Source organism: Sinohyriopsis cumingii, chromosome 13 (assembly GCF_028554795.1).
Source record: "Sinohyriopsis cumingii isolate HCF-2022 chromosome 13, ASM2855479v2, whole genome shotgun sequence".
NCBI classification, from domain to species: Eukaryota; Metazoa; Mollusca; class Bivalvia; order Unionida; family Unionidae; genus Sinohyriopsis; species Sinohyriopsis cumingii.
In genome coordinates, this window is record NC_142973.1 from 22,675,394 (window position 1) to 22,701,595 (window position 26,202).

The following is a 26,202-nucleotide window of genomic DNA, read 5'->3' on the forward strand; positions in this document are numbered from 1 at the left end:
CCCTATGTGGGCAGATAACTTGAGCTTCTTAGCTAAAAAGTTGTAGCATGCAAATGCTGGGTTTGTGGGTTAGTAGTAGTAGTCCTAATGTAATATGATCTGGTAAGCATTATTGAAGAAACCTATTTTGCATGAAAAAAATTGTTTTAGTTGCCTATTTTCAAAACAAGCATTTTGATTCTTCAGAGAAAAAGAACTATAAAGACCTGGCTGATTCAGACAGTGAGGATTTTCTGCCTAAAAGATCCATTGTAGGAAGTGCTGGGTCCCCATTGGGTCATCACTCCAAAAGGCACCACATGATGCTAAAGAAACGCAGGGCACTTATCAATCCATTTGCTCCATCTCGCATGCAGTTCAAAATGACCTCCAATCGCAGAAGATGGGTACATGCATTTCCAAGAGGTAAATTCACTGAATGACCCTGTGTACATGTGTATTTTGTTGAAGGATCCTCATTAGAATTCAGTAGGTGGTTACTTTAAATAGCCATGCTTAAATTAATTTTATCAAACCATTGAATGCCTTTAGGTTTATGATTACTTTGATTCAGTAATGCATCTGTTCTGCATCTTTCCAGCATTCCTATTATGTCCATCAGCAGTAGCCACACAATTGCAATCTTATAGCATCCTTCTAGCATCCATCAGCAAAAGCCACACAATTGCAACTTTATAGCATCCTTCTAGCATCCATTAGCAATTGCCACACAGTTGCAACCTTACAGCATCCGTCTAGCATCCTTCAACAAATAGCCACACAATTGCAACTTTACAGCATCCCTCTAACATCCATCAGCAATAGCCACACAGCTTCAATGAATTTATTTATTTACAAGAGTATACATTTTTAAGTTTTTTAAAAGTACCCATACAGTTTGTTCATAAATTTATGGATTGGATTAGGGCCCTTTTGTTTTTAAAGAAGGATCTTTGATCATTGGCCTTATAATTCATGGTTTGTAGGAGTCAAGAAAATTCACTGAAATTTGTACCTGATAAATAATGTGAATTCACATTATTCTGTTTTTCAAATAACCAGTTATAAAACAAGGCATGTAGTTGTTGTTGTTGTTGTGGGGTTTAACGCCATATTTCAGCACATGATAGGCTATGCATGGCGGCCAGTGTTAATGGTGGAGGAAGAACCCGGGAAGAACCACCGACCCACGAGAAGCTACTGGCGAGCTTTCTCACATACCCACGTTAGCTGAATCCTAGACTTGAACCCATGCAGATAGAGGTGAGATGGCAGTTATCCGTAACAGAGAGCGCTTTAGACCACTCGGCCACTTGGGGCTCCGAAGTCATGAAGTAAAATTGAATGGTATAATATGGCAATCTTAAGTTTTCATCCCAAAACATGGATGGCATGGTTGTTTTCATGTTCTTATGATAGTCTGCATAGTATATAGTAATCCTCACGTATACCTATCCTTCCATCTGGCATAGAATCTCATTAGCACAACTAGTCACACAGGTATTGATTGTTATGAAATTTGATAAATGTTATGGTCATTATTTGAAGAATTGCATGTCAACAAATCACTTTTGTTCAGCAAATTTTTGAATTATTTACCTTTTGTCTTGTAACACAGTTTCACTAATGTTACTGGTGCCAGTTATATGCACACGATATGGTGAATCATATTACGCTGTAATTTTGTCCATCTGTCTGTTGACAGTATTGTTTCTGTACAATAGTTCAGGTTGCCTGCTATCTTCAGTTATCAAATTTTATGGAATGCTCACATTTCGCTAAGGAAGAACCCTGTCAATTTAGGGTTCCAAAACTAAAAGGTTAACCTCACTGTGACTGAAAGAAGAAAAATGGTTCCTGCCTATAATATTATTCATACCTGGACTTTATTGATGGCTTGTACTTTTGGTACAGAAGAATCCTGTTTATTTTGGGATCAGGTCAGTGGCAAAGGCCGCTGTGAAAGAAACAAGAAAAATGGCTTCTGCACAATAACATTTGTTGTACTTCACTGATATGGGCCAAACTTTGTGGATGACTTGCAAATGGAATAAAGAAGAAGACCATCAAGTTTGGGATCAAGCAGTCAAATGTCAAGGTCACTGACTGAAGGAAGACATGTAGTGTTTGCACACAAATTTCATTTACCAATATAGTGAACCATTAAGCATATGGTGTGCATATAATGTGTCATTCATGGTAAACTTGTTGGTGGATCACCATAAAACTGAACATATTATGCTTATTATTTGAAGCTGCACATATAATCAAATCACTGTTTGTGGAATTTCTAACGAGTTATCGCCCTTTTCAACTTGCAGCTGAAGGCATTATCTTACAGAAATATATGAATGCAGCTAAGACATTTTTATGATGTCTAGATTGACCTGAATGAAAACGGTTCCTTTCTGATATCCAATATGGTCACCATAGCAGCTGTCTTGAAAACATTGTTATTGCTACTGCTTTTGAATAGAAAATCATATCAACATGGGGTTTTCTTCAGAAGCCTGATTACAATAGCTAGCTGGTTCTGAATGAAAATGGTTGCAATCTGTCTTCAGATACGGCAGCCATCTCCTAAATGGAATGTCATGTCGACAAATTATTTTTTTGCTAGAAGACTTCTTAGAGTATTTGGTCAATCCTGAATGAAAATTATGCCAATCTTACATCCAATATGGCCACCATGGCAGCCATCATGTAAATCTTATGGTTACTTGTCTGGAATTGATGGTTGTATTGACAGTGGGTTTTCACCCGAAGATTACTGGTTGGTCCTAAATGAAAATGGTGCACCAGGCATCCAATATGGCTGCTACAATGAACATCTTGAAAATATTGTTCCTAATTCACCTGAGTGGATAGTCATGTTGGCATGGGGATTTCACTAGAAGTCTTCAGTTGGTGCCTATTTTTTTAAAATCAAAATGATGCTGATCTGACGTTCATTAAGGCTGTCACAGTGGTTGATTTGAAAATCTTTTTTCTTCAGAATATCAGATATGGTTTCAATACTCAGCAATTGAAACGAAGAACTGGTTTTATCTTGAATGCCTGGAAATTCTTTTGTTTTTTTAGAGCAACAGTCCTTTCAAGGACTCTATTTTTTTGGAGTTATTGCCCTTTGGGTTCTGCAGCTAAATGCAGTGTATGACAAAAACTTGTGAGCACAACTTGTCTTGCTGTTTTTATTTCTGCTGGTTATTGAACAGAGGAGCTTATGGGATGGCCTGTTGTCCGTCATTCATACACTGTCTATCATATGTCTGCTTGTCTGTTAGCTACTCCTTAGCTAGTAAACCTTCATCCCAAGGTCTAACTGATCCTGAATGAAAATGTTTCTGTTCAAAGTGGCCATCTTGAAAATTTTATCACTGGTCCTCATCAATGAATAGTCTTATCAACTTCATGTTTTCACTTAAAGGCTACTCCTGGTATCTTTTGTTGGCTAGTTGGTCTGGTGTCTTTTGTTGTCTCATTGGTCTGGTGTCATTTGTTGTCTAGTTTGTCCAAAATGAAAATGGTGCTAATCAGATGCCTAGTGTTTCTGTCATGGCAGCCATCTTGAATATCTTGTCATTGCTACTCATACTAAATGGAAAGTTATATCAACATGGAATTTTTGTCAGAGAGCTAATTTTGATATCTAATTGGTCCCGAATGAAATTGGTACTTCTTGGACATTCATTATGGCCATCATAGTGTCCATCATGAAAACACTGTTATCACACAGACTGTCATATCATCATAGGGTTTCCATGAAAAGACTCCGTATGATATCTGGTTTGTCCTAAATGAAAATTGTTAGATCTGACATCCAATATGGCCACCGCAGCAGCCAACTTGAAAATCTTGTTGTCACTACTTCACCTAGAGTGGAAGTCATCTTGAAAATATTCCTGCCACTTCTGCTAAAAGAGAAAGACATTTTGCAGCAGCAAATTTCAAAATATTTTATCACTGAGAATATCAGCAAAAGTCAATAATTAAAAGGAAGAGATGGTCTTAAACTGGATTCATAGGGAAAAATTTTCCTTCTAGAGCTGCAGTTCCTTAGAGGAACTCTTTTTTTGTCCTCTTCACTATTGACTCAAATTCATCATGGGATTGGGATGGCAGGTAGTCTATATTTATTATCAGTCCTCTGGTTGTTATATACCATATTGTCTGGCATATAAGTCAATGTGGAGTATAATTCGAATTTGCTGATTTGTTCATTTTTTGTTCTTCTTTCACATATAAGTTGATGTGGAGTGTAAAGCGGAGCCAGATAAAGACCATGGCTCAGTTGTTTTTGCTAGTGACATCCAAATTCATGAATATTAATTGTTCTACTCTAGATTAATTGGGAAACTTCAGTCAACAATGTTAACATGAAGTTTCCACCTGTTCAGTTTGGAGAGGGGGGGATTTCATAGAGATTGTCATCTATATTGTTTAGTTACCTGACAGTTGTTATGTTCCTCACACTACCATATTCCATTATCAATTAACATCTCTGAATAAACAGTTAATTCTTGTTTTAAGAATGATTTCTGTTGTTACAATTATCTCATGGCTATGCAGTGTTATTTACATGCTAATTAAATATGCCTAGAGCTTTGGTCAAGTTATTCCAGTTGATACCTGTTTGAGGGCAAGATTCAACAGACAAGATCAAATTAGTGAGGCCACAGTTTGTATAGGGAATGAGGCTACCATAGGGAAATCAGAAATGGAAAGAAAATTAACAAAATTCAGACAGAAAAACAGGAAAGTCAAATAAAAATAAGAAAATAAAATACCTTTAAATGTCTTGAATATATCTGTGAATTACTACAGGAAAATTACACAAATGAGAAGAGAGACAGCATAATTTCTTGTGGTTCTCAATCCACTTGAGATCGTAAATCAAGTAATTGATATGGACATATGATAGATAACTAAGGGATTACCAGTAATGTGTATTACCCAAAGCTAAAATGCAAAACTAAAAATGGATCATTGCTGATCTACGATACATCTATCTCTGTTCTTAATTTTAACCTATATTATAGGCATTCTGTAGTGATTATATGACGGTATCATAAAGATATGATAATTATATGAGGTATTTTATTAATATTCGTAATATATTCAAGTTGTTAATGTGGATTACATCCCTTTGTTGGATCAGTTAAATCATTGACAAAAGATGTACCAGTAATTGCATAAGTGCATCAAAATAAATTACTCGTAAATCAAATATCAATGGTCCTATGGGTAACATGTAATCAGAAAGAATGAGGTATGGTTAAAAAAAAGAATAAAGCAAAAACTGTTCATCTTTATTTTTTTAGGAATAAACAGTTTTCTTTGTATAAGTATGCGAGTGTGATGAATTGTGGTCTCTTTAATTGGTTTTTTAAAACTTGTTGGAGAAATCAGAAAATGTAGGTACATACAAAGGCATAAAAAATAATGATAACAATTATAATATAAAGACAGTCATGTTCATTTTTAACAGTTTATTGAATAAGAATTGATTGAACTGTTTTCAATTTAGTTATATTTACTTATCTTGGTATTACTAGTACTTAAAATAATTTCAATGACATAGTCCATGTACAAGTCAGTTTGGTGTATAAGACAAAGCCCAGACTTCAGGTAAACATTTATTCACTTGTAGGTTGAAAAGTGTGGTACTATTGTGAATAAATGTTTTGGTGGGTATCAATTTTCATGGGTTTGGCAACATTGCATCATGATTGGATTTAAACAAAGTGGATCCTAGTGTCTTCAGTGGTGTATCCTTTTTATTGGTGAGCCCACATCAGTTGGAAGAGCGACATAGTCACATTTCCAATGGCAGCAGTGATGGCATGAAGAGTTTGTGCAAGTTTTAGCTAAAGTATTTCATCTGCAAATATTTCCTAAACCTTTTGATTGATTGTCTTCATGATAGACATGAATCATTATGAAGCCAAGACAATTCAGTCAGGAACTTGCTTTCTTGCTTATTTTATCTTCCGGTCAAAGTAAGTCATTGGAAAATTTGCAGTAAGGTTTTGGCTAGTTTTTTCATTCACTTTTATATATCCTTTGACCGATTTCCTTCATGCGTTGGATGATCCAATATTCTGTAATACACTAGCTCATTGCCTTGACATTGGGATCAATGGTACAGTGATAGAAATTTGCATTAAGTTTTGGTTAATGGCTTTTGTTTGGTTATGTTTTCAAAACCACTTGATGAATATTCTTCATGATGTGGATGAATCATTATGACACTAAGATAATTCGTTACACTTGATTGATTTTCTTCATGCTTTGGATAAATCATTATTACACTAAGATAACTAATTATATATGATTGATTTTCTTCTTGATGTGGATGAATCATTACGAAGCTAGTACGTTACACTTGATTGATTTTCTTCATGCTTTGGATAAATCATTACAAAACTAAGATAATTCATTCCACATTTTACATTGGTGCTTTAATTATGGGCCCAGCATGCAGATCCTTGACATCATGTTGGCTTTTTTGCTTTGTGGTTGGTAGTAAATGCAAAATAAAAATTGGTACTGAATGAAAAATTATAATGAAATCATTGAATATGCATGACTAATTATTTTAGTTGCTTTTAATTGTTACTATAGACCCTCAAGGAGCTGCAGTACAGACTCATCATTTCCATAACTACAGTTACCGAGACAGCAGTGCATTTAACATGTCCTCTAGCTTGAGGGAGGTTGCAGAGGTAATTAATTTTGGTCAGCTGTGTTAACACATTGTAAAACATAAGTATTTGTTTTAGTTCACTTGAGTTTTTGGTATTGTGCTGTGTCTAGCATGTGCCGTGTATCATCTGTGACATGTATTCATTGTCTGTTTTTTTGTCTGTCAACATTTGCTATTTATCAGTCAAATATATTACCGAATCACATTAACATCAAGACTTAGTTCAGCTAACTCAAGAATCCAGCCCTCCTGTTGACTTGAAAAGTCTATCTATACAGGTATCAACCTACTTGTGTGATTTCAACTGATGTGAATTTTGTGTTAAGGTGATTTTATATGAATTTTTTGTCAGTTTAAAAAAAATAAAGACTGAAAAATAATCAAACTACTTTTGAAAAAGCAACTATTGCCCAAGGCATGGATTAGCTGTACTTTGTAGAAGACAAAGGGAAGTAACTTTTGCAGATTACTTTCCCTTATCCCACTAGATGGTACTCCATATACCAGATATTGTCAGTTTTTAACTTTCAGTGCAAACTGGCATAGTAAGTGAAATGATCATACTATGTAGTGTTTACCACATTTTGAGTTTTTTATTGAAATTTTAGATATTTTGTGCAAAATTGGTAACTCCATATTACAGCTACATGGTACCATAGTACAGTTGTTCTTGTTCATAGGTTCACCTATTCACATATATTATTTCTTTATTCGTATATATTTATAATATATTTATAATATTTTCAGTATATATTCAATTAGTTTCATTCTGTACTTGTTAAAATCAGTTGGTTTGGTTTTTTTTCCCATTTGCAGACTATTGGTGATTTAGATGTCTAACGGAATATACATTCATATTTTTTATATTTGATAGACATTATCACACATTCTATTACGTCTGGTGTGTTTTATTCTTTTTCTATTTAGATAGTCAGCAACAACATGGTTATTAAATGTATATGTATGGTTCAAGGTCATTCGAAAAGAGCTCAAGGGCAGGAAAAAAAACGGAATAAAAGGGTTCAATCCAAATCTAGTGATAAAGACATTTTATGTTTACACCCTCCCTCTGACTCATTATCTAGTTTAGGGCGATAGAGGATTGCCTCCCCACCCATCTGATAAATTGCATTACATCCTGCAGATGGATGCCATCAGAGATCAAGAATTGAGTGTGATCAGTATGATTTGTAAAGTTTTTGTCAACAAGAATGTCGACAAGCGACTGTTTCATACATATCTAGGCAACACATTATGAATAAGTCCAGCTCCCCTCTGGGACATAAAATCAGTGATGAAGCCTGGTGTATGGTTGTTTTAAAAAAAAATTATTAACATGTGCAGCCAGCATCATTCTTGGGGTAATTTATTTTACCTCTGTGGCTTTCTACCAACCAGCTAGCCAGCAAGCTGACCACAGTAATTATATTTGATGTCCTGGCTGTGAACAGAACTGTCCAGCCATTCAGACACAGTGGATATGGTACAGGTTCAGTTTTTAAACATCGTTCATCCATATCATCGGTGATGATCTCTTATGCTGACTTTGCTGCCTGGACCAGCAAGCCAGTTATCAGTCCTTCTGGCCATATGATTCACCCTACCACACCCATAATGCTGGTTCATTGCGCACAAAAGCAGCATTTGAACCAGCCAAGCAAGCCAGCCTGCCCCAGCCGTAACTCACAGCCAACCCAGCCAGTCATTTCAAACCATCAGTTGCATTATCCTAGTATTGGAGAGAACTTCTTCCCAAGAAAGAAGAAAACAATTACCATGGCAAGAGTTCCTTCAGCTTTGCTGCCTCTTCAAAGCAGCAGTGAATCTCATGAATCTCTGCCACCTCTACTTGCACCCTTTGCAGATGGTCCTTCTGTCTCAATGGCATCCATTTTCCATGCACCCTTTGCAGATGGTCCTTCTGTCTCAATGGCATCCATTTTCCATGCACCCTTTGCAGATAGTCCTTCTGTCTCAATGGCATCCATTTTCCATGCACCCTTTGCAGATGGTCCTTTTGTCTCAGTGGCATCCATTTTCCATGCACCCTTTGCAGATGGTTCTTCTGTCTCAATGGCATCCATTTTCCATGCACCCTTTGCAGATAGTCCTACTCTCTCAGTGGCATCCTTTTTCCATGCACCCGTTGGAGATAGTCCTTCTGTCTCAATGGCATCCATTGTCCATGCACCCATTGCAGATAGTCCGTCTGTCTCAATGGCATCCATTTCCCATGCACCCATTGCAGATGGTCCTTCTGTCTCAATGGCATCCATTTTCCATGCACCCTTTGCAGCTGGCCCTTCCTGATTTAAAGGCAGAACAGAGAATGGCTAGTATCAGGAATTCTGTTGAAAGGCCCACGACCAGAGGTCAAAAGAGAACTCTTTTATATCAACATCTTGGAAATAAAAGCAATCCTCCAAGCCTTGGGATTGGAAAACAGCCTTAATAATATCTGATAATTCATTGGTGGTTAATTACCTCTGGAAATTAGATGGACAGAGTGGTGTTCCCAACATCAATTAAATATTCAGGTATGACACATTCTGGACAAGCTTAATGTTTTGGCCAATTCCAGACCTGCCAACCCGTACGATTTTGCCATAATGCTTTAGGAAATGACCCTTGAAATATGGATTTGCTAAATAAAAGTGCAGATTACATAAATACAGTTGTTTTCAGTAAAATCTGTTTGCTGGCTTATCCATGTTTGCTTTGGATCCAGGTTTCATATTAGATAGTTGAGTTGGTTAGGGAACCAGACTTACTTTACTCGAATAACTCAGATTCTTTAAAGTGCACATATTTTGTGATGTAATACATCTGCATGATCAGGATGGTGTTTATTAGAATGTTTCTAAAAATGGTGTCCAACAAGCAATATATTTTCAGGGCAGCCTCTTAAAATTATATATATATATATATATATATATATATATATATATATATATATATATATATATATATATATATATATATATATATATATATATACAGTAGTTCCCCTCTTATAAGGCCACCCCAATGCATCAGGGAAGTGGCCTTATAATGAGGGTGGCCTTTCTAGAGGGGGATGACAAATGCGAATAGTAAATACATATGAAGAAAGTCACAAGTACATTTAATTCTAAAACATTTAATGTTTTCATTAAAAATCACATGCATGTTGTGAAATAAATGTTAAACAAACTGTGTCATCATTTTCAAAAGAATGCTATGAATAACCATTGATATAGTTTTAAAACTGTCTTTATAATTATGTTACAGATAACATCATCTGTCACTTTGTTGGTAACAGTCTAAAAAACAAACCAGTCTCGTCACAATTAAAAATATCCTTGCTGTCGTTTCCCCTGCATATATCGTTTAGTCTTTTGTTCCAATCTTCGACAACTTAATTATTAACATCAGCTGATTCTCCACTAAGGACAGAACACTTAATATTGTGTCGCACTTGAAATCTGTGCAACCATCCGTTACTTGCGGTAAAGTCGTCATATCAATTCAACTGACAAAATTGTTGCTTTTTCTTGTCATTCAAATCAGGATACAAACATCTCCTGGCTCAAACAATCTTCCTTTCTCCATCCATTTCACCTTCCCACTTCTGCAGAATTGTTTCATTATCTTTCACGATATTGTTTATCTGAGTCTTCCCGACATTAGTTTTCTGCAAGGATCCTCGACACCCCACCCCACCCCCACCCCCGTCAGTTGAATTATTTTCACTTTCTCTTCCAAACTGATAATTTTTCTTTTCCTCGATGACATGTTGTTCTTTTTGCAGTAAGTTATTCTTGTTGCCAACTACAATACTGATAAAACAATTTTGTAAGCATCTAAACAAATTGCCATGTGTTTTTAAAGGAAGTGATCTTGTCACGTGATTTGTTAGTCGCAGTCTGGTACCCTATTGTTTTTATACATTTCTGTACACTAAGTGAGAGAAGCCAAAACGGCTTCGATATGTACCATTAACATTACGCAGATTTGACCTCGCGGCCGTTGTGATTTGCAATTTTGACAATTATTGTCAGTAGTATTGCCACTAATTATCAAAGTGAACAAGCTCAACATCTTACTAAGGGAAGCCATAAAGGCTGTCAAACCATTTTCCTGCTAACTTGGGTATTGTACAGCGATACTGCCACTTCTCAGTTGTTACTACTGTTCAATAATTGTAATCTTAACAATTATCAGAATGACTAAACCGGACATCTTTTGATAACACAGCAGTAAGGCTAATTGGATTACATGTACTTACCCTTTTGTATGGATTAAAATTTGAGTCTTTCTTGGTTTTTATGGAATAAATTTGGCTTCTCGTGAGGCGTAAATGATATAATATTAACCTTAGTGGTAAATGTACTATACTGAACACTTCTTTCAGTAACGGAAACCTGACATCGGGAAACAGAAATCAGATTACTTAACACACATTATGAATAAAATACTGGTTCTGGATACATATTCAGATAAAATGAGGCCGTTTGTGAGGGGTAAATTTTATATTATTGCACTAATATGCTGGCTGCTGGTCACGTTAGCCGGGTGGCCTTTCGCGAGGGGTACTTTTGAACACAAACTTGTCGGTGTCAGTGGATTCTGGCCGTAAGGAGCAGGTGGCCGCTGGTCAGGGGGGCTGTTCAAGAGGGGAACTACCATATATATATATATATATATATATATATATATATATATATATATATATATATATATATATAAAATATGAGAAAGATGTGTGCTGTCACCATGTGAAATTTAAATTTTCGTTAAGGATTATGTTAAGTTAAAGATGTCAGGAAGCTATCGGTCTTCATAGGGTTTGGAACCACAGTTTGTGAAACTGTACTGGAGATAATTAAGGTCCAAGTATACTTCATACATTTTTTAGTTGAACACAAAGTTAACTGTCACTGCATGTGTCTTGAATCACAATTCTGGACTTTTAAATGCATGTTTTCCATCTTGACAGTAGCAGTACATGATGTTTTGTTACACCTTACTGAAAACTGGTATAACTTACAAGAAAAGAAATTGACTGATTTACTGAGATCTTCTTAGTGTTGGCAGGTCTGCAGTTGTCTGTCAAGGAGCGGCCAGCTACTGCTGACAGCGTGGTTTCTACTGTCAAGTGTGCAACCTGTGAGGTCGACTGATAGTAAACTTGTTTGCAACAAAGTGGAACAACAAGCTGCCTGCCTTCATGTCCCCTTTCCAGATTAGAATACATGGGCTGTTGATGCTCTTTCAATCAACAGGGAGGGAATCTGGCCCTTTGCCTTCCCACCAGCGGTTCTGATTCCAAAGGTAATCAAGAAAATAATGAGCGTAGATGGCAAAATAATCCTGATTGCCTCTTTCTCATGGGACAAGTCATGGATCACTGATCTGCTTGATTTGCAACTCGAGTGCTTTTCAAGCATCCGTAGTCTCTAATCTTTCACACATATCCAGAGAAACTTTGATTTCTTGCATGGCTCTTGTCTGGCTGACCTTGCGCAGGAAAAACTTCCACTCTTAAAGCTAGATGACCCTACACTTTAAAAGTATATAAGGGGAAATGGCACGTTTTATATGACAGATGTTGTGCAAATGATGTCACACAACTGTATGCCTACATTCCCCAGCTAACTTCTTTTTCTCTTTGAAAGTAAGAAGTTAGCACTGATAACATTGAAACATTATGACACCATGGACTTCTTGATATTAGTCGCAGCAAAGATCTCTCAGACTTGCTAACAATTTTTTAAATCTATGCTGACCATGCTCGTTAACCCTGCTTCCAGAGGCGAATCTTATTGTGGATCTTGACGTGGCTCAACTATGCTGAATTCTATCCTTTTTCCTGATGAAGCCACTATCGTCCAAGACATGCTTCAAACTACTCTTTGCTTCAGAATCAAGAATAAGTGAATTCCATGCTACCTACATTTTCTTTCCAATCTGCAGTGATTTTAATGAATCAAGTTTTATCTATTAAAACAGGCTTCTGTCTACTGGCAACCAGAAAATAATTGTATGGCCCCTCTTGTCGATTGATTCTTCAAGAAAGGCAATGTTAGAGGACTCAGTATGCAATTTCCCATTTAATCTGAAGTGCACAAAGTCCATCTGGACTGGATGCCAGAGGCTTTTGCTTCCACTAAAATCAGGGAAACAGGACATATCCCCACAAGTTTTATTGTCCTGGCTAAAGGAAGTCATCCCATTAGCATACACTGACCTCTCACAGGAACAGGTATGTCTGGTGAGGAATTTTGTTAATGAAATACAGTCTGTTTCTGTGAACATTGCCTTTAAATGCAGTGTCTCAATTAAAAATATAATGGAATCAGTCAATTGGAATGCCCAGTCAATTAGTTTCCTCTTCCTGTTTGCATGACATGGCCTCACAAAACACTGAGTTGTATCTATCCAGACAGTCACCAGACCATGACTCTACTGAAGCTACTGTGTCCTCGAGTAGGACCTGTCAACTTTTGTTGATTTCTCCCAAAAAAGCTTTTTTTAAATATTATTAATGAAGTGCAGGAGTCCACAGCCTAGTTACTTGCACATGGATGTACACATATTTGACTGTGTCAGCTATCATTAGGAGAGTTTAACCCATAAAGGTAGTGAGTTCAACAGTTGCTGTTAAGTAGATGTTAAATGCTCAGCATTTCTTAATCCTCTTACATATTATCCATACGTTAATATGATTGGGTAATGTATTTGACGGAGAAAGGAAAAATTATTTTTTGTTTCTTTGAAAATACTTACATAATCACAATGCTATAAACTCCTTCTGAAATCACCTCACAATGTGATCATCTTGTCTCAGACATTGTTTAAGTTAGAACATGATATCTGGTAAATTGATCACCACCTAGCGGGGTATGGTTAGGTAATTTGTAAGAGTTACTTCCCTTTGCATATACAAATGTATAAGGGGGCAGGGTCCAGTTTTTATGTACAAATTTAATGCCGCAATCAGTGACCTAGTATAAAAAATCATAAAAATCAAATACACAAGTGAGGTCAAAAAGGTCCATATTTTTAGATACCTATATTAAAACAGAGCATAAGAATAGTATTCACTTGACCAGAGAAGTCAATGGCAGTTCATAGCAGAAGAGGTTTATGCACCCCAACCCCTATTTTATACCTGCATTTTTCACATCCAAATGCCATTTTTGACAGCATGTAGTACTCACAGTGCAAACGCAAGCCCTTTCCCTGGATGAAACTTTTGAAAAACATTGTCTACTAAATAGTTTGATGCAATTCAGAATAGTTGTCATCCAAGCCGTTTTTGAGATACTCGGCTTGCCTTGAACCCACGTGTCTACTGCTATGGGAGGCTAGCTCTTCTTCCTAGCCAACTATTGGTATTACACTATCAACATACTGCAGAGCAACTATGGAAGGTGTACATGACTGACATCAATTTCAAGAACAACACAAGCCCAAAACACCTAGTTCACAAATATATCCATATCTATAAATAGTAAACAATAATAGCTGAAAAAGTCACACCATAGCCTTAAGTTAAGAAATTTGCCAGGGGCCAAATTACGAAACTGGACCCTGCCACCTTAAGGATTTGGCTCAAAATGGTTTATGTCAAAAGTTGTGTACATATCACATATTTAGACATTATCTAGTACAATGGTATAAAGGAAAACTTTTTGTGCACAAAACTAAAAATGGTATTATGCTTTTAAAAAAGTTACCTCTTTGCGGCAAAAAGCACTGCATTATTTACATTGTGAATTATGACTGACTGCATTTCTTGAAAGATTTCAAATTGATTGCAACCTACAATGCTCTTGGTCTTTGTTTACCACCATAGCATCAGTACAAAATCAAAATTCCTTTACAATGTTTCATGAATGTCAAGAAGAGATCGGGAAGTTATACATTTTAGGAGGGAATAACAGAAATGCTATGTTAGGTGTCAGTGACAGAAGTGAAAAGTTTCTCTAAACTCTTCTAGCAAACTTAAAGAAATCACACATTTAAGTAAATCATGAACTTTAGAAGTACTCTTAGACTGATATAAAAGAAGTGGTTCCTAACTTTTCATTATCATTCTGGAGATGCTAATAGCAACATCAGTGTTGTGTGAGTGTATATTGGGGGGCGGGGGTAATCGCAACACAAGTCTAGCTAGTCTGGAAAAGTCAAAGTTTAATCAATTAACATTAGACAATGCTGAAATATTGATATACTGATGTGTAGGACCCTAAAACTTACAAGGAGTGACATATCAAATAAATTCATTGATACATAGCCAATGAAATTGACCATACATATACAAATTACTCAATACAGTTTAACAGAGAAATTTCTTCTCAGACACTAATTTACTTACAACTGACTTTAATGTTTTCTGGAGTTTACAAAATCATAGTAAATAATAAGATAAGGTATAGAACAAATATTTATAGTGGAAAATCCAGTTCAAGGTAAAAAGCATATCACCGGCTTGGCTTTTGATAAGCACGTACCATAAAACAACTCCTGCAGAAGCTAAGTCAATCCGCCAAAGTCACTCTCTTGTGCACTTAGATCAGAATGACTATCTGGATGAGATTGAAGCTATTGTTTCTTTCAGCATGACTAACCAATTAATCCTAATCTCTCACTATGCAAACTGACACCTGCAAAAAGAAAAGAAACAAGTGATACTGATGTACTTTTAACATTCAGTGAAAACATAAGACTTTCAGAGGAGAAACTGTATGTGCATTGTCAAATGTATGAAGCTGCCACTTAACTTTAAGCTTTTCCCCCTTTGTTAACTGAACCTAGAAATTTCAAGATATATACATAACACTGAAACATTTTCTACTATCACCCAAGTGTGAGATATGAATCTCTTATGTCAACTTCAGAGTGGGGTCATGAAGGTAGAAACTATGTCGGTGTGCTAAAACTTTCATTCTTCTCACCAAAATATACCAAGTAATATGCCATATGCATCATTATTTCTAAGACTGTTCCACTGGTGACATTCAATATTCACAACAGTATGTTTATGTATGATTCCTCTGAATTCTATCTGCTCCTGTGGAGTTAAATTACTTTAAAGAATACATGTTGACATGCTATGCAATTGTTTAGGTGTGTCTGTATTGAAATGTGAATAGTATTCATAAAAATAGAGGTGCAAAACCTTGACAGCTACAGAAAGTGCAAGACTATACATTATGGTTACCAATTTGTTCCCATATTTAGTAAGTTATATCCAAAATATGCTACTTTGTCATGATGTAAACAGTCCTCACATGGAGGTACAAAACACAGTTACCTCCCTCTCCAAAGAGCATCACATACAACACTATGTAATATATGGAAAAAGGAAGGAGATATAATAAAGCTAATGCATAAAAATTATTTAAATATACACAAAGAAACAGAAAAGTGTAATAGATGTGGCTGACTGCACCATCAAAAAATGATCAATTTTCCTTAAGGGGGCAGGGTCCAGTTTTTATGTACAAATTTAATGCCGCAATCAGTGACCTAGTATAAAAAATCATAAAAATCAAATACACAAGTGAGGTCAAAAAGGTCCATATTTTTAGATACCTATATTAAAACAGAGCATAAGAATAGTATTCACTTGACCAGAGAAGTCAATGGCAGTTCATAGCAGAAGAGATTTATGCACCCCAACCCCTATTTTATACCTGCATTTTTCACATCCAAATGCCATTTTTGACAGCATGTAGTACTCACAGTGCAAACGCAAGCCCTTTCCCTGGATGAAACTTTTGAAAAACATTGTCTACTAAATAGTTTGATGCAATTCAGAATAGTTGTCATCCAAGCCGTTTTTGAGATACTCGGCTTGCCTTGAACCCACGTGTCTACTGCTATGGGAGGCTAGCTCTTCTTCCTAGCCAACTATTGGTATTACACTATCAACATACTGCAGAGCAACTATGGAAGGTGTACATGACTGACATCAATTTCAAGAACAACACAAGCCCAAAACACCTAGTTCACAAATATATCCATATCTATAAATAGTAAACAATAATAGCTGAAAAAGTCACACCATAGCCTTAAGTTAAGAAATTTGCCAGGGGCCAAATTACGAAACTGGACCCTGCCACCTAAACAGATTTATTCAAGTCTATGGAAGGGCTCGATTGTGGAGGTAGCAGAAGTAATTCCTAATGTTAATATAATTGGGTAATTACTTTCAGAGAAGTATAATGTACTGTAAAATTACCCTGTTAGCGTTTTCTCCAAAGCCACTGGCATTAAGCTTCTTGACATAAACGCCATTCAGGTTTCTACAGATAATGCCAGTTTACCATTAAATATGGCTACTAAGTAGAAAACATTTAAACAGTTTCTTTGTACAGAATTTTGCCAAATTCGACAGAAAGCATTCTTACCAGAAGGCCTTTCAAATCAGTACACATAAAGTCCATATAGGTGTCGTTACTAAAAATGTAAAACAGTTAAACAACTTCTCAGAAACCACAAAACAGAATTAAATCAAACTGACAAATAACATCAATGCATGGAGGTCTTACAAGTTTTTAGTATATATGATGCTGATCCAACACCAGATATGACTGATATTATTAAAAATAGAAAATGAACCAACCACTCAAGTTTCCTGAGTAAAAACCTTTTAGTTTTGCCCAAATGATGCTGTTACACTATTCAGTATGTCTTTGTTGCTGAAAAATAGAAATGCCTTTAAACAATTTCATTTTAAAACTGGTCCACAGAATTTGTCAGAAAGCATCCTGTCATTAGGTCTTTAAAGTTTGCACAAATCAATCTATTTTAATATCCAGTATGGCTGTCATTGCAAAAAATATAGAAAGCCTTCAAATATCAGAAAGCGTTAAACTACTGTATTTACTGTATATATTGGGACACAATAAAATAATTATTTGTTTTCCTGTCCCAGAACTTATGGTGAAACTTTTTTCACCTAAGTCATATGTCCTAAGACTTAAGAAACAAACTAAATTTGAATTGAATTTGTGCTCCCTCCCACTGCACATTGCAATAAAATAGATAAAACACTTGTATGATAATAAAATAAAAGAAACTAACCTTGTATTGTTATCATTTTTTTGTCATTTTTATTTCATCATGAGCATTCAAGAATAAAATATATCCATGAACTCTGTATATGTATCATAGGCTTCCTTACTGTAGCATGTGTTGCTTATGTCCGATAATGCACAACACATTGTTCATTGACATGAACGTTGAGAAACAGATCGTGTTTGATTGTACTCAAAGGTTTAAATATGTTACCTGACTGAAAACTGGATCCAACAAAATTGAAAATAAGTGGGAAAGAATCAACCGATCACTTGAAGACAACTGCCATTCATGCATGATACAGTGTTAGGTGCAAAATAACCAAGACTGAATTATATCCAGGTCAACTATATGACAGTAGCTTACAAATAAAAATCATTATTTGAAAACACATTTGCCAGAGTGCAAGTGACAATCTTTTTGCTAGTATGGGTTACAAAAAGCATTAAAGCAAGTTATTGTTGTGTATACTATTTACCCACAGACATCATTTCCCATTTATATTAATTATAAATACAGATGCCAAGCACATAGAAGCCTGGGTGGTGAATAAACACAACTGGCAGTGAGCAGTAAACTCATTGTCTGAACTTACCAACAGGACATCAAAGACAAGGTTATTTTTATTACAAAGGAAGTCGACTTGACTACTTTGAAGCCGTGCTTTTTTTGTTGTTTGTTTTTGTTAAAAGGATATTAATACAAAGGTTATTTTATTACAAAGCAGGCCATCCTTGTGAACTGACTTTGGATTCTTTTAAGTGTGCTGATCATTTTTTGTTCTTTTGAAAGGATGTCAATGCAAAGGTTATTTTATTACAAAGCAATCTGACCGCAAAAGCCGACTTTGGATTCATTTAAGTGTGCCAATTTTTTTTGCATGCATATATAAAGACGCCCAAGATAAGGAAGCCAACTTTAGTTCCTATTCACCAGTATTCATGGGAATTTTGAAAATCAAACAGTGGAACAATTTTTAAAGTGACACTAGAGTTCCTACGTGCACGGACATTGACGACCCAGCATCGCCCAGAAGATTTGGAGAAAATAGAATCATTTGATGAATTTGTGAAGGCAGAAAAGAAGAAGATGATTTCACCAACAAAATGATCATTAACATGGATGAAATTCTAGTATATTTTAATCTCATTCCTGAACAGACTGATGATAAGATTGGGGGGGGGGGTTAAAAGTGAGAGAATTAGCACAACTGGTGCAGATTTGTAAAAGTCTGACCTTAGTCCTTGCAGTTTCCGCTTCAGGTGATTTATTGCCTCTAATGATAATTTTTCAAGGCATGAAAAAGCTATAAAAAATATTCATGTACTGAAAGAATGGATTGTAAGTGTGCAGGAGAAGGGTTGTGTAGATGAGATGATGTTGCAGTGGATTAAAGAGTTTTATCTCAAGTACTGAGTTTTATATTTTGTAAAATAAAATTTCAGTTAGAGTGCATTTTCCAACATTTAATATTCGAATGATTTAAAAGGGGTCCTAAAACTTAGACTTGTAAAGATGATGTGTCCCAAAACATACAGTGCACACACAAAATTACTTTAAAAATTACTTTATGGTGTCCCAACATATACAGAGTCCCAACATTTATGGTAACCCAGATTTCTTGGCCAACTGCTCTTGCATTTCGGACTTGTTTCTTTTTATAATTGCATTTGCACTGTCAACAGTGTTAATATATTTTGTTGAAACTTTTGAAAGTCAAATATGTCGTTGTGCTATAATTGAATGCATAGTTCCTTCAAAGGTTTGAGGTGAAGATTGAACAACAGTTCATTTTATATAAGGAGCCATGGTGGCACAGTGGCTCGTGTGCAACTGAATAATCAGTCTGGATCAGCTAGCATGGTGTGTCCTTGTGCAAGGCATTTGTTGCAGTAATTTCCTATATGACTATCTCATTTTGTTTCAGATTTTTTTATTGACCTAATTTTCAATTTGTATTGTCTTAATTAATCACCATCTCTTAGATTTCAAGAGATGGATATACATTTTAATTACATCAAAGTTTCTCTCACATTTTAACATATCTGTGAATCTGATTGGTTGAACATCAAAACTTGCAGCATTGCAACAAATGTGGAACATTTACTCAAAAGTACAATTTCTGTCATCCATGACTACCATAAATGCAGACATGGTTAAGACTGTATTAATAAACACTATCATCAGGAAAAAAATGCTGGAATGTGTACAATATCTTTGCTATTTTGCATTATTTTGATCCATAGCTATATATTTACAACAATCAATTGTTCAGAAAAGGTTAAATATTCCAGCATTTTACAAGTGATCACCTTTAAAAATAAAAGGACCAAATGTTATGTAAACACTATCTTTCTTATGAAGAACTGTGCACATTTTCTACTAAAATTCATAAGCTGCAACCAGCAGGGTGTATTTAATTAAAAGAAATAGCACGTTCAGCTGTAACAGAGCTTTGCTATTTTAGTTAAGTAGGCATTGTAGATGAAAAGGTGCTTAAATATTTGTTTTGAAATAACTGATGGTTTTGTCATTCATAATATCAACCAGAGGTATATTGGAAGAATCCTTCCAATAAAATGCTCACTCCCTTTCCTGGATCCAGGAAGATTCACTCCATTAAAATCCTCACTCCTTTTACTGGATCCTGGTGGTAATCTAATATCTTCCTCACATTTATTGAAATAAATACAGAACATTTCAAAAGAAATATTTTAATTTTTTAATAAAACAATATATAAGATTTAAAAAAATCAGATTTTGAAATGTTTGTTTTGAGACAGATTGAAGCTTTCTTACTGAAGATTATTAAGCAGCTGCAATTATTTGAAAGGGGATAATTTCTTTTTACAAACTTTTAAAAAGGTATTTTGTTTTATCTTTATTTTCAATACTTAATATTAGGACCCTTGAGTGTGACACTGTTAACATTTAAAATTTACCATATGTACTCACTTAATATTAGGACCCTTGAGTGTGACACTGTTAACATTTAAAATTTACCATATGTACTCACTTAATATCAGGACCCTTGAGTGTGACACTGTTAACATTTAAAATTTACCATATGTACTCACTTAATATAAGGACCCTTGAGTGTGACACTGTTAACATTTAAAATTTACCATATGTACTCACTTAATATCAGGACCCTTGAGTGTGACACTGTTAACATTTAAAATTTACCATATGTACTCACGTAATATCAGGACCCTTGAGTGTGACACTGTTAACATTTAAAATTTACCATGTGTACTCACTTAATATCAGGACCCATGAGTGTGACACTGTTAACATTTAAAATTTACCTATGTACTCACTTAATATTAGGACCCTTGAGTGTGACACTGTTAACATTTAAAATTTACCATATGTACTCACTTAATATTAAGACCCTTGAGTGTGACACTGTTAATATTTAAAATTTACCATATGTACTCACTTAATATTAGGACCCTTGAGTGTGACACTGTTAACATTTAAAATTTACCATATGTACTCACTTAATATTAGGACCCTTGAGTGTGACACTGTTAACATTTAAAATTTACCATATATACTCACTTAATATTAGGACCCTTGAGTGTGACACTGTTAACATATTTAAAATTTACCATATGTACTCACTTATAATTGGAGGCAAACTGCAAACAACAAAGATCCAGCAGACCAGGGTCTACATTGTTTGCTCTACTGATAACTAACTGCAAAGACCCAGATTTGATAGCTCATTGTGTGATGGCAGATCAGAGTCTGTGCACTTTGCAGTTAGACATGACTTATAAGTGAGTATGTATGGTATGTTAATGCCTTCAAGGTAAATATTGTAAATTTTCTACTTAAAAGTCAGTTACACATAATTGTGTAACATATCTAATCTTAGAATCCAATGCATCAAAACAGTCCCATTTCGTTTCAGACTTACAATTAAGGTGTACATGATAGTCCATCATCTAATCATGCTACATGTATACTTGTATTCATTTGAATTAATTTTCATGAGCAAAACTATTTGTGGTTTTATTTTAGCTGGAAGTAAAGACACCTATAACAGTAAAGAAAAAGTTGGCTTCAAGTACAAAGGAAAGTGCTTTGGATTTTCAAGTGTAAGTTATAAGTAAATGCATTTATGTGCACTTTTATTATTCCTCACCTTTCACCAAAAATAGCAAGATGTGCCATATATATCAGTGTACAAGTCAGATCACACTGCCAAACTTCATAGACTCTTGTCTGGCATTGCATGATGTGCCATATATATCTGTGTACAAGTCAGATCACACTGCCAAACTTCATAGACTCTTGTCTGACATTGCATGATGTGCCATATATATCTGTGTACAAGTCAGATCACACTGCCAAACTTCATAGACTCTTGTCTGACATTGCATGATGTGCCAGCAGATTTCTGTCAGTGCAGTTTGTATAGAGAAATCATTAATGGTAAAATGTATATTTCTGTCTGTCCATCCATCTGTCCATCCATGTACCATATTTTTATTCTGCTTCAGATATATAACCTGATTATAATACATTAGAAAATTTACCAGCATGCGAATCCTGCCTTCCCAAGCTAAATAAGACTTTAAGTCCATCTTTTGGCTTGTTTTAGCAACAAAATGTCTAAAATGGCATCACTTTGCTGATATAAAAGTCAGATGAGTGGTTTCACCTTGGAGAAAGGTATTTGTGCCAAATGCTGTAATTTTCCAGTTACTACTTCCACTTGTGCCTAGTCAGTGCACATTCTTAAGAGGTCTCGTAGAAATCTAACATGTAATCAAAATTGTCTCCTCCTGTGGTGATTAGTACTTGCAATGAACTCCACTTTTAATGCATTTCATTCCAAGTAAATGGTTGCATATTTTTAGTAGTCAGATCATTTCTGTCATTTTGTCCATTATTTATTACATTTTCTTGCATCCACTTCACTGCAAATTTTGCACAGTACTTGACTGATTTTGCCAGGTGAGTATGAACTTAAAGTATGTTTTTTATTATTATTTTTGTAAATTTTGAAAAATTCTTTCTTTTCAGAGTGTGTTGAAATTGGGTTCTCTAACTCATGCTTGCCTCCCAACCCCTTTCCAATTTTCCTGAGGTATATTCAAGGGGATGGGGGAACAATGGGCACTGCTGATATGTGTCACTGTGCCAAGTTTGTTTAAAGTGCTGGACTTAGTATTTTCTTCTTTTTTCCCCAGAGTTAGATTTGAAGAATAAAAAAAATATTAACTGTAACAAAAAATAATAGTAAGAGGAACAAACGAGGAGCTATGATAGTCAGTTCAAATGGTCTCTTGAACCACACAGTAGGGAGCTCTTGTGCCGCAGATCCCACTGGAGCAGGACCTTAAGACTCCCCATTGAATTTTCTTATTTTTGTATAAATGCCCCAAGATGTGAAATCCTTTGTTTTACTTTCGCCTCACCTTGGCTTGTTTGTTAACATGGGCATATACTATCCCATCCAATCTCACCATTGCACCCACTATGGTATCTAGTTTAAAGCCAACTTAACTGCATCTGTCATCCTCCACAAGATGTGTTAAAAATCATATTGTTAGTGACCGCCATTTGTTCATAGAATTTCCATGCCTCTTGTGGTATGGAATCGCCTCATCCTGGGCTTTCTGTGTATATGAACACTGCAGAAGACTCATACCCTAGTGGCAGCAGAAACTTTGCCCACTCGACCAAGCAGTCCCAGTTTCAGTCATCTTGAGGTTACATCTCAGCATATGGGAGGACCTCACTGGGCTTGCATTGAGCATCCTGTTGCAGGATCAAATGCCAGAAGTTATGATCTGTGCAGACTCCATCATGATGGCATGGGTTCATAACACCAGCCCTCCTCTCAAGTAGTCAGCAGGGTGTGGCCTTTTTGAAGAGTGCTCATTACACATCAGTTTCCTTGCGATAAAAGGCCTTAGTGAATTCCCTTTAATCATAGTAGGAAAACGATCTGCAAAAGGTGTTGTTATTCTCTATGACAACTCAGCTGTCATCAATTGCATCAGGTGTTATGGGTTAAGCAAGACCTTAGACCTCTTCTGATTTGGTTTTCTCTGGTGGTGTCATCATCATCGAATCCCTATTCAAGTCTGCCACATCCCAGACAGGCTCAAACAGATTTAACTAAATAGTTCATTCCCTCCCCTTGAGTCAAGCCTCTCATGGACCTTTTTGAAATGTGGTGGAAGATAAATCTGCTGACTGCATTTCTCTTAAATAAATATCTAAAAGCATTAGCAGTCAGTGCTCTTTTCCAGGACTGGAATGGTCTTGCCCATAAAAGCCTTAGTAAGAGTTGTAGCTTACTTCAGCTTTTGGCTTTTTGTGAAGTTAGCCCATTACAGTCAAGGGTTATCATAACATGATTTCAGACATGTTTTGATACCATTAAGTTGAGGCCAGATTGGAGACTTCTCTGACTTTGTTAATATTGACCTGTATTGATTGAAGACTTTGGCCCTTTGAAATTAAATCTTTCACCACTGTTTTCCATTGATCTTTAATCCCATTGAGTCTTGAGAGGAAATTTTGCTTGTTCCTATCACTCAAAGAAAGAACTCGTGATATTTTCCTGAAGCAGCAATGCAACAGGATACCTTCCAGTGTCATTTAACAGCTTTGTAATGATGGTGGCTGCTCTGCTTTCTCAGGAATTACAGGAGTGAAAAATATGATCTCCAGATCATGTCCATACATAAACCAGTTGACCACATTTGCCCATTTCACACAACTCAAAGCCACTTCATGTACTTTATGAAATGGGAGGTGGGGCCAACTCAGGGGTAAAGGGATACAGCTCCTTCCTTCTCTTGCCTTTTCTTTTGATGTATTATGATTTTTTTGAGTACAACATATTTTTTTGATCATACTTGCCAAGTCATAACATGGCCACAAATTCCATGCCCTCCAAGCAGTTAAGTTCCTGGAATAGTGTGCACATCTGTGCCAGTAGTAACTAACAAATTGATGGGATGAGGCACTAATCCCACTCGCCAAGGGGAGACCACTCATCAGACATTCATCTTGGCAAGCAGATGTCTTTATAGCACTTTTATTGCTTAAACAGGTCAGACGATGTGGTGAATGTCTTGTTTTGAGTAATGTAATTCAATTTAAATGTGACTTTTTAAAATGTTAAAAAGTTTTGAATTGTTGTCAAGAAATATTGAAAGTCATTTTGTGTAATTTGTGAAAAAAGACTTCCGATGGAGTTCAGTTTTTGTCCCTGCATTTAACAGAACAAGGAATCAAGAGTTACTCTGTCTTTATACTCTAGTCATTCTTCAGCACTAAATGAACATTTTGGTCCTGCTGAGTTTGAACACCGCTCTGGTGGTCTAGTGGTTAGAGTGTCTGCCTCGGATGCGGGAGGTCGTGGGTTCGATCCCGGGCCGAGTCATACCAAAGACTTACAAAAAAGGTACTAACAGCTCCCTCGCTTGGCACTCAGCATTAAGAGGTTAGTGTTAGGACTGGTCAGCCTGGTGTCAGGATAATGTGACTGGGTGGGACATCATGCTACATGTCTGCGGCATAATGCCCCAGTGCTAGACATCACTATAAACTGCCACATTGCAGACATCGTAGCGATATGACCAAAAAATTGTTAAAGCTACGTGAAAAATCCAAATCACATCACATCATCTACTGAGTTTGAAGAGAAAATGCATTCATATGACTTTTAGTTTGAATCCAGAAAATGTATTCAAGACCCTAAAATATCATTTTGTTACATATGGCTGGCTGAGTACACAGTATTGTAAATGAAGTGCGATTTTTGGTTGAGAGGAAGCTTGTCAATAAGGACCCCCCCCAAAAAAAATACTTTGATGGTGTTATTAACTTGGACAAATATTAATTTTCTCTCCAAATGCTTGTTTGTTTCAGCCCTAGTTATATCCAAGATTTGCTTACTTGGTACTCATTATTTGTTATATCGCAGGATTCTTTAACATTTGAAATTGACCTAAGACAGTGTTGGTAATAATAATGTTTCAGACGATTGACAGAATGTTTTTGCCCTAATACAGAAAGATACCCCAATTTAATTGTATTTTTTATCAATCCCAGTTGACTTTAAAGGATAAACACTGAGTTCATCATTTTGTCATGACTGAGTAAACATAGTAGCTTTGATTGGTTTATAGCCTTTGGCAACATGATCATTGTAGCAGATTGACATTGATCAATTTGTCGCATTCAAGCCTACATTATTCTGACATTTTTCCACTGCAGAATTTTTCAGTCTTGACCTCATTTTGTTTCTTATTGAGGACCTGGGTGGCAGAGTGGTCTAAGGTGTTTGCCTTTACATATCACTCACACATCTCACCTGTGTTTGCATGAGTTTGAGTCTAGGCTCAAGCAATATGGGTATATGAGAAAGCTTTCCAGTAGCTTCCCTTGGGTTGGTAGTTCTACCGAGGGTCTTC

At 35.9% G+C, this 26,202-nt stretch overlaps 1 protein-coding gene across 3 annotated transcripts in view; it reads left to right on the plus strand.

The window, feature by feature from the left end:
- The window catches only part of LOC149785046 (GATOR complex protein Iml1-like), a 219,312-nt gene that overhangs the window by 70,632 nt on the left and 122,478 nt on the right, over positions 1-26,202 (plus strand). For all 3 annotated transcript variants that reach the window (XM_089978764.1, XM_089978765.1, XM_089978767.1), the window contains exons 19-21: positions 187-405; positions 6,604-6,704; positions 21,785-21,861. In XM_089978764.1, the coding sequence (XP_089834890.1) occupies positions 187-405; positions 6,604-6,704; positions 21,785-21,861 (397 nt within the window). The remainder of the gene's footprint in view (positions 1-186; positions 406-6,603; positions 6,705-21,784; positions 21,862-26,202) is intronic.